The 9762-nt window shown below is 56.8% G+C and overlaps 1 protein-coding gene across 1 annotated transcript; it reads left to right on the forward strand.

Moving 5' to 3' along the window:
* The first annotated feature begins 873 nt into the window (after positions 1–873).
* Positions 874–8434, forward strand: VSIG10L (V-set and immunoglobulin domain containing 10 like). Its single transcript, XM_043598375.1, has 10 exons — positions 874–1425; positions 1506–2336; positions 2771–3064; positions 3224–3508; positions 4420–4674; positions 5132–5410; positions 5642–5938; positions 6793–6906; positions 7120–7274; positions 8005–8434. Exons 1-10 carry the CDS (start codon positions 1386–1388, stop codon positions 8074–8076), a joined length of 2622 nt encoding a protein of 873 aa, XP_043454310.1. The 5' UTR covers positions 874–1385; the 3' UTR covers positions 8077–8434.
* Positions 8435–9762: the final 1328 nt, after the last annotated feature.

The following is a 9762-nucleotide window of genomic DNA, read 5'->3' on the forward strand; positions in this document are numbered from 1 at the left end:
AACCGAAGTTGGATACTTAACCAACTGAGCCACCCAGATGCCCCATGGGGTGGTAGCTTTCTGAAGGAGTGAGCAGTCTGGCCATCCTGAGCCAAAGCCCAACTCCTGTCTCTGGCTGTGCAACCTCCTCCAGGTCCCTTGACCTCTCTGAGCCATAGTCTCCTAGCCTGTAACACGAGGATAATGACACCCAGCTCACAGGGTGTTTGGAAGTGTTTGGCCAGATAATGCCTGGGAAGCCTTTCGCATGGTTCCTGGCACGGGAGAAGTGGTAATTATTATTATGATTCTTAATCAGGTGAGGCTGCAGGACAAGTTGTTGGGGGGGGGGGCAGGGAGTGAGCAGAGCATTCCAGGTAGAGAAGAGTGCCCACAAATCTGGGACGGGAGAGATGGGGCATGAGAATGGCAAGGTATTCAAAGAGTGAGAGGGTGGAGGGTGTGGCTGGAGTGGGTGGGTCTGGGCCACTCAGGGTCTGGAAGGGTCCTCGGATGTCTCCTGAGGGCACAGGGGAGCTGTGGGAGGGGCAGGGGCAGAAAGAGGGGCCATGTGAGGATCCAGGGACTGGCACTGGTGGAGATTTGGAGGCTGGAGGGAGGAGGCAGAGAGAGCAGATAGGGCCTGTGCTACGGTCTGGCCAGTGGGAACCCAGAGGAAAGGCTGTGACAGAGATTCAGGGGGCAGAGCAGGAGGCGATGGGGAGAGAGGAGGGAAGACGCCCCACAGCCTCTGGGTAGATGGTGCAACGGCACTTGAGATGGAGAGCCCGGGAAGGGGGCTGTGTTGGAGGGAAGGCGCTGAGTTTAGGGGGATGCAGGGCACTTGAGGCCCTGGGGGGCACGGAGATGCAGCTATGGGTCTCTGGAGAGGGACTGGGTGGGAGGGAGCCAATTGAGACTTGGTTCTGAGGGCAGCAGGGAGCCATGGGAGGAGTTGGAGCAGAGCAGGAGCAGGGTCAAATGCAGGTGCTGCAGGCAGGACAGAGTGGACTCGAAGCCGGAAGCTGAGGAGGAGGAAGCCCGAACTGAGGCCAAGGCCATCAGAGGTGGGACTCTCTGAAGGGTCATCTCACCCTCCTCCAAGAAGTCTTCCTGGCTCCCTTCCCCCATGGGTTTGCTACCACCACGTTTCCACTGGGACTCCTTTCTCGCCATCTTCACCTCGCATGTGGGGAGTGCAGAGTCAGATGGGACCAGCTGACGAGGACCAGTGGGGTGGGGGTGGCTGGCTCTGCCACTAGATTGGGGGTGGGGGCACCTCCCTCTGGGTCTGGCTTCCTTCCCCGCCCAGGAAGCTACCAGTCCTGTCGGACTTGTCGACCTGGGAGGCACAGGTGCAGGTCCTGGAGTCTCGCTGCAGTGTCCTCACAGGTGCGGCCAGCACCATGGACACCTCACGGGCTCTGCTGCTCTTCCTGCTCCTGGGTAAGTCCCCTGCGCAGCCCCTTCCCCACCAGTCTGCTCTCTTGGCAGCTCCCCAACGCCCTCCCCTCCTCTTCTTGCAGCCTCCGGAGCAGGGGTCGTCACCCACAGAGCCTCTCCTGGAGTTCAGCAAACCAATTTCTCCTTGGACTCAGAAAGCTCTTTCCAGGGCCCAGGTTCGAAAGTCTCCTCCATCAACCCCCCCGACTGGAAATTTCCAGAGCAGTCTCCAGGTTCAAAAACCATTGCTGCTATCCCTCATTCCAAACGGTTTCCTGAGGCCTCAACTTTTAACGACGTGCCTAGGTCACACGTTTCTGCTGAGGGCCAAAAGTTGAGCCCGGATCCTCCTACCTTCCCTGAGGTCCCTGGTTCCGAAGTATTTTCTGATATCTTGGGTTCTCAAGTTCCTGCCGAAAATTCAGAGCCGTCCTCGGTTAAGACCCCAGCTTCAAACATTTCTGCTCAGGCCCTGGAGACTGAAGTTGAGACCCCAGGTTCACAATTCTCCCCTAAGGATCAGGATCTTAAAATATCTGCCCAGAAGCCCGAATCCAAAGTAACTGCAGTAGCCCACCCAGTGGAAAGCTTCCCCCAGCAGGTGGGGAGGCCTCTGTCGGTGCTAGTGGGGACCACCATCCAGCTCCCTCTGGTTCCAGTTCCCAGCCTTGGCCCTCCCGCGCCTCTGGTGGTCTGGCGCCGAGGCTCCAAGGTGCTGGCAGCTGGAGGCCTGGGGCCGGGGGCCCCCCTGATCAGCTTGGATCCTGCTCACCGGGACCGCTTACGATTTGACCAGGCCCAGGGGGGCCTGGAACTTGCCTCTGCCCAGCTAGAGGATGCTGGGGTCTACACTGCTGAGGTCATTCGGGCTGGGGTCTCCCGGCAGATTCGGGAGTTCATGGTGGGTGTATATGGTAAGTGGGCACTGAGGTCCAGAGTGCAGGCCGCAGGGTCTGCTCTGCCAGACCTTTGGGCAGATCACTGCCGTCTGACCTGTTTTCTCCCCTGAGGAAGGGGTTCCTGGACAGGGGAGAGAGGACTTCTAGGCTAGAGGGAGGAAGGATAATAGGGGCTGGGGGCCAAGACAGGGGTTCTTGAGAGAAGTTGGGCCTGGGGATCAAGACTCCTGGGGGCTTGGAATGACGAGTCTCTGGGAGAAGAGGGGGTGGGGGAAGGGAGGGCGGGGGGGCGGGCGCTGGGGGACTTAGTGGGTCCCTGAGAAGGAGGAATCCTGGGCTTGGGGCCCTGAAGTCCTGGGTGTGAGGAGTGAAGGCCAGGGCCTGGAGTCCTGGATCTGGGGGACGAGGGGGCCAGGGACCGGGTCCTGAGCCCATTCCCCTTCTCCCAGAGCCCCTGCCCCAGCTGTCTGTGCAGCCCGAGGCCCCGGAGATAGAGGAGGGGGCGGCCGAACTCCGGCTGCGCTGCAGAGGGTGGGGGCCGGGTCGCGGGGAGCTGAGCTGGAGCCGGGACGGACGCACCCTGGAGGCAGCGGACCCTGAGGGAGCGGAGCCACCGCGGATCCGCACGGAGGGCGACCAGCTGCTCATCGGGCACCCTGTGCGCAGCGACCACGCCCGGTACACTTGTCGCGTCCGCAGCCCCTTCGGCCACGCGGAGGCTGCGGCCGAAGTCAGTGTCTTCTGTGAGTCGGGGTATGCCTCCGGTCGGGGGCTAGGATCTGGGCGCTCGGGGTCCCGACTCCCTGGGGAGGAGGGGGTCGTTGGAGGTCCAGTCCTCGCGGGTCGTGGCGGAGTCCCGGGTGACCCCAACTCTCCCTGTTCCGACCCCTTCCCCCACTCAGACGGCCCGGATCCTCCGGTCATCAAGGTCTCCTCGGACCGCGACGCCACCCCCGCCCTCTATGTCACCAAGGGCAGTAACGTGACCCTGCGCTGCACCGCCGCCTCGCGGCCGCCCGCCGACATCGCGTGGAGCCTGGCCGACCCGACGGAGGCCGCCGTGCCCGCCGGCCCGCGTCTCCTGCTGCCCGCGGTCGGGCCGGGCCACGCCGGCGCCTACGCCTGCCTCGCCGCGAACCCGCGCACAGGCCGCCGCCGCCGCTCTCTGCTCAACCTCACCGTGGCAGGTGAGCGGGCCCGGGAGGGACGGAGCGGGCTACGCCGAGGGGGCGGGGCCGCAGCAGAGGGGCGGGGCCAGCAAGGGAGGGAGGAGACTCCCCGTAAAAGGGGCGGGGATGCCCAGGATAAGCGGTGGGGCCAACGAGGGCCGGCGGGACTTGCTCGACTGGGTGAGGAAGGTCACGAGAGGGGAGGGGGCCAGATTCCCGGGCCAGGAGCAATCTCAACAAATTAAGAGGAGGATCAAATGGTGAAGAGTGGAGGCCGGAAAGGGACGGAGTTTCAGTTGCTTGGGCCTGTTAAGTGGGATCAGCAAATAAATTACCTGAGGGCCCCTGGGTGGTTAAGTCAATGAGCTACCGACTCTTCATTTCAACTGACGTCATGATCTCACAGTTAGTGAGATCGAGCCCCACCTTGGGCTCGTGCTGACAGCGCAGAACCTGCCTGGGAGACTCTCCCTCTCTCTTTCCCCTACCTCTGCTCATGCTCTCTCTCTCAAAATAAATAAATATTTTTTAAAAATTACCTGGGGAAAGGGGAAGAGTCATAAGAGAAGGGGGCTGGGCCATTCTAGAAAGGGCCGAGTTATCTTAGAAGAGGTCGGGGGGAGGGGTGTCGCATCCGTAGGGGCATAGATGTCTGGTTGATGGCTCCCAGTAACTTGGTGGAAGGGGGAGGACTAGAAAGGAAGGGGGGGGGTTATGTTTGCAAGGAAAGAAATCCGTGCAAAGATGTTTTTGTAGGAGAGAGGGGCAGTCAGTGGGGCTGCCGCTGCCCACTCAGCCCGGAAGTTTCTGGGAAAAGGGACGCCTAGGGGGCGGGTCCAGGTGAAGAGGGGTGGGCGTGAACGCGCGGAGATGAGGGGCTCGAGGGGCGAGGGGAGAGAGGCCGAGCCCCTATTCTCTCTGCTCCACAGATCTGCCTCCGGGGTCCCCACAGTGCTCAGTGGAAGGCGGTCCAGGGGACCGCAGCCTCCGCTTCCGCTGCTCGTGGCCCGGCGGGGTCCCCGCGGCCTCCCTGCAGTTCCAGGGTCTCCCTGAAGGCGTCCGCGCAGGGCCGGCGCCCTCTGCGCTCCAGGCGGCTGTCCCCGCTCACCCCCGGCTCAGCGGCGTCCCCGTCACCTGCCTCGCTCGCCACCTGGTGACCACGCGCACCTGCACGGTTACCCCGGGTGAGAGCTGGTGGGGTTTCTTTCCTGTTTCCTGGGGAAGGGGTATACATTTTAGCTCCTTTAGGAAATGAGAAAGGTGGACTTCTAACTCCAGGAAAAGAGATTTCCTTTGTCTTCAAACCTACAGAAGCACCAATACCTCAAGCAGGGGAAGGGGCCACAGTTTCTTTCCTGGACCCAGGAAGAGGGCTGACATCTTCCTACGTGTCCAGAGCAATAAATGGTTGAGAATAATATGAGTTCCTCAGTCCAGCACCTGGGCCATAGTATGTATCTAATAAGTCCTTGCTAAGGAGATCAGGTGATGATGGACTGAGACATGGGCAGTGCTTCCTCATTTGGCTGACGTGTTGGGGTTTCACAGCTCTTTGCTTCACCAAAGCGGGCAGGACTTGGTCTTTGACTCCAGGGTCTCCAGGGTCAGGTCTGGACTCGGCCCGGTTTCTTCTACCTGCAGAGGCCCCTCGGGAGGTGCTGCTGCGTCCTGCAGTGGAGGAAACACGGTCGGGGGAGGCAGAGGTGGCGCTGGAGGTCACTGGCTGTCCTCCACCATCCAGAGCATCTTGGGCCCGGGAAGGGCGGCCCGTGGCCCCAGGAGGAGGGGGTCGCCTGCGGCTCAGCCCAGATGGGCGCAGGCTCCTCATTAGCAACTTCAGCCTGGATTGGGACCTGGGAAATTACTCCGTGTTGTGCAGTGGGGCGCTGGGTGCCGGGGGCAACCAGATCACCCTCATTGGTGAGTCCATTCCTTTCCCAGAACCCAGAAGTCCTCTCTTCCCTCAAACCCGGTCCCCAGCCCCTTCTCCATCAGATCCAAGAGTCCAAGCCCTCAGTCCCCTTCCTCTTGTAGGCCTAGAAGTCTGGATCTCCAGACCCTCTACCCCAGGACCTATGGGTCCAGGTCCACGGCCCCCTTCCCTCTCCCATCTAGGACCCACAAATCCAGCCCCCACCTTAATTCCCCCAGGACCTTCCATCTCCTCGTGGAGGCTGCAGAGAACCCGGGATGCAGCAGTGCTGACTTGGGATGTGGAACGCGGGGCCCTGATCAGTGGTTTTGAGGTCCAGGCACGAACAGAAGGCCCCGACCTGGGTAGAGCCACCACCTACAGGGACTGGATCACCCTGCTCACCTTGGAGCCTCAGGAGCGGTCAGCTGTGGTGCCCCTTCCTCATCGGAACCCTGAGACCTGGGCCTTCCGTATCCTGCCCACCCTGGGGGGCCAGCCAGGGACCCCATCACAAAGCCAAGTCTACCAGGCCCGTGAGTTGGGGCTGCTGGAGGCTTCTCCTGGGCTGCTACCCTCAGTCTGTTTCGTTTATCCCCCTTCTCTGCTTGTATCCATTTTCTGGGGCTCCTTTAACAAAGTACCATGAACCGGGTGTCTTGGACCAATAGAAAGGTGCTCTCTCACAACTCGGCAGTCCTCCTTCTAATGGAAATGAGGGCCATGCTCCCTCTGGGACTCTGGGTGGATGCTTTTCTGGCCTCTTCCAGCTTCTGATAATGGCCATTAGTCCTTGGATTGAATCCTTGGAGTTCCTTGGCTTGTAGCTGCAGCGCCCTGGTCTCTGCCTCCAGTTTTCCACAGCCTCCGCCTCCCTGTGCACACCTCCGTCTTCTTCTTGTAAGGACACTAGTCCGGTTGGGTTCGGGCCCATCCTCATGATCTCATCTTGACTTGATTGGTTGAATTGTGTCTCCCCCAGAAAGCTATACTGACATCTTAACCCTCAGTACCTGTGAATGTGACCTTATTTGGAAATAAGAGTCTTTGCAGAAGATTGACTCTATATCTATGATAGCACATTATTTCTGTCATAGCACATTTAGTTTTTGTCATAGCATAACCCATAATTAGGATATTAATTTGTGCCTTCATTTCTGATTTCCCTGAAAATGAATCCCCATGAGAGTAGGGATCTGGGTTTGCTCACCAATGGATCGTTACCAGTAGAGTGCCAGGCACACCACAGTTACTCAGTAAATGCGCAATGAATCAAGAGTCTGGGGTCCCAGGTTCTTGGGTCCTATAAAATAGTTGGAGCAGGGAGCTTAGGAAACTTGGCTCCAGCTCTGGTTCTTCCTGCTTCTAATTATCCTCTCTGGTCTTCCAGGCCCCACCCTGAGCCCAGGGGCCATTGCTGGCATCGTCCTGGGTTCCCTACTGGGCCTGGCGCTCCTGGCACTGCTTCTCTACCTGTGCGTCTGCTGCCTGTGCAGCTTTAGGGGTAAGTGAGGGGCCATCTGGGAGGGTCCTAGGAAGAGACCCGCTGGAGACCTGGCTGAACCAATCAGCGCAGTCAAGGTCATTCATCCCGCCTCCACCTCCATATCAGCCAATCAGTAAGGCTCCGCCTCTCAGCCTTGCTTCCCTGCTCATTGGCTGGGTTAGTATGTTGGTACAGCCAGTCGCGTGTTTATGTTTCTCCTCCTCTTTCCAGGAGACTCTCTGAAGAAAAAGAAGCATCCCCCCTCTTTGCCACCTGTGGTTCCCCCACTGGAAAAGAAGATGCAGAGTGTAACCCCAGTGCAGACGCCACTGCCTCTGCCCCTCAAAGTCCCGCTGGAGGACCCTAGCCCAAACAAGGCTCACCAGGTGAGTGGTGCCCCAGTGTCCTTCTGGAATAGGGGTGGAACTTTTTATGGTTTTTGTTTGTTTGCTTTTGTATTAAAAAAAAATTTTTTTTAACGTTTATTCACTTTTTGAGAGAAAGAGAAAGAGACAGAAACCGAAGCAAACTCCAGGCTCTGCACTTTCAGCCCAGAGCCTGTCGCGGGGCTCAAACCCATGAACTGTGAGATCATGACCTGAGCCAAAGTCGGATGCTTAACCGACTGAGCCACCCGGTCTCCCCTTTTATGTTTTAATCAGGGAGAGGAGATGGTCTGAGTTCTCTTCCTCCAGGTTTACTTGTTGGTTTACAAAATTAGTAAATTCCCCCCCCCCACCTTTTTTTTTTTTTTTAATATATAGAAATCGGACAGGAATTCCCACCCAATTTTTGTCATGTTAAGAGTGAAATTCCAGCTTACCTCCAAAGGAGAGAATACTCCTTTACTCTTCCATAAAAATTGGCAAAACTCCCGTTTTCTTTCTGTAGTGGGAGGGAATGTCTTCTTCCCTGAAAAAGCTGGGTTGTTGCATGTCTTGTCTCTCCCAAGGGTGGGTGAACATTTTTTTTATTCTCCTTTTGCAAGTGGAGGGAACCTGGCTAATTTCTGAATAGCGTGAGCTAGCGCTAGAAAAGCATGAGTCATGTCACATTCAGCATGTCACATTCAGGGTAACCTCTGAGGTTGTCTCCTTCCCTTCCTTTCTCTTCCAGGCCACTGGCCCCAGTCCAGTCATCTCTCTGGGTGGGCGCCCAAGGACTGTTCGGGCAGCCACACAGGTGTGACCTGCTTTGCACAGGATTTTTTGGGTAGGACTTCCTGGTAGGCAGGGCCATCCTGTCCTGCTGTGACTAAAGACTGGACCCTGAAAGTGGGACTTCCTGTCTCCTTCTCAGTGCAGAAGACTCCACTTGTATTTGCACAACCAAGCCGCTGTGGCTCCTGGGCTGGGAGAGACCCCCGCTGATCTACCACTGTGGTTTGCACACCCTCTAGGCAAGCGAGGGGCCTTCCTACGTCCACTTGCTTCTCCAGGCCACCCCCATGCAGTTCCCAGGGTCTTTGTCTTTTTTTGTTTTTTAATGTTTACTTTTGAGAGAGAGCGTGTGCAAGTGGGGGTGGGGTAGAGAGAGAAGGAGGCAGGGTCCCAAGCGGGCTCCACACCGACAGCAGAGACCCCAATGCAGGGCTCAAACTCATGAACCGTGAGATCGTGACCTGAGCTGAAGTCAGACACTTAACTGACTGAGCCCGCTAAGGCGTCCCCAGGGTCTTCATCTTAAAACAGCTCAGACTGGGTCCTTTTCTCTTTAAACCCTTCCGTGGCTGCCCTTTGCCCTTCAGAAATCTTCCTGAATCCTCACTGTGATTTTCAAAGCCTTATGGTTTGGCCTCTTGGCCTCTGACCACCCCCTCCTGCACTTTCACCCCTGCTACTTGATTAACACAAGGCTTTTTTTTCACCAGATGCTGGATTTGGCCTCCAGGGCTTTGCCCCAGAGGTTGCTCTGCTTGAAATACCACTTTTTGCCCTGTGCCGTCCACTTCAGTGATTTATAGGAAATATATATTTGGTCATTCAGATGACCAAAATATGTTTTGCAGATATATCTGGTCTTGATCCACGGTTTCTGAAAATGACTCAGAGCCATAAAAGCAAAATACCCATTTCTTGCTATTAATGAAGGTGACTTTTGGATGCCCCCAAAGGCGGGGCTGGTTGCCTGGAGGGTCAAACCTGCAAATGGGGGATCTGGAACTTTCAGACCCATATCCGCCCCCCCCCCCCATCTCCAGGAAGGGGAAGGACTGGAGGTTGAATCAGCCAGTGGCCAGTGACTTAGTCAATCATAATTATATAATGAAGCCTCAATGAAAACCCGAGGGAACAGTGCTTTGGTCCATTTTGGGAGAGCCTCCACTCTTGGTGAACCAGAGTGCTCCCACGTACCACTAAGCTGGACTCCAAGATCCACAGGGACAGAAGTTCCTTTGTTTGGGAGCTTGCCCTGTGTATCTCTTTGTCTGGCTGTTGATTCCTATCCTTTATCATATCCTTTAATAAACTGATCAATGTAAATAACTGTTTCCCTGAGTTCTGTGAGCCACTCTAGCAAATTAACCAAATCTAAGGAAGAGGTCTTTGGAACTTCCGATGTGTAGCCAGTCGGTCAGGAGCACAGGTGGCAGTTTGGGGCTTGCAGCTGGTGTCTGAAGTGGGGTATGGAGGTGGTAATCTCGTAGAACTGCACCCTTCACCTGGAGAATCTGATGCTACCTCTGGGTAGAGTGTCGGAATTGAGTTGGTGTCTGAGAATTGCTTGGTGTTGGGCTGCTAGAAAGAAGCCCATCAACCCAATCAAAGGAGGGATGTGGAGATTCAGAGCACAGTGAAGCGAGGCTTTAATCAACATTCTTGCAAGAGGGAGTATCTGACAGACAGGCACACTGGGGCAGTTACAGCAGACGAT

The sequence above is a fragment of the Prionailurus bengalensis genome, chromosome E2 (assembly GCF_016509475.1).
Source record: "Prionailurus bengalensis isolate Pbe53 chromosome E2, Fcat_Pben_1.1_paternal_pri, whole genome shotgun sequence".
Lineage (NCBI taxonomy): Eukaryota > Metazoa > Chordata > Mammalia > Carnivora > Felidae > Prionailurus > Prionailurus bengalensis.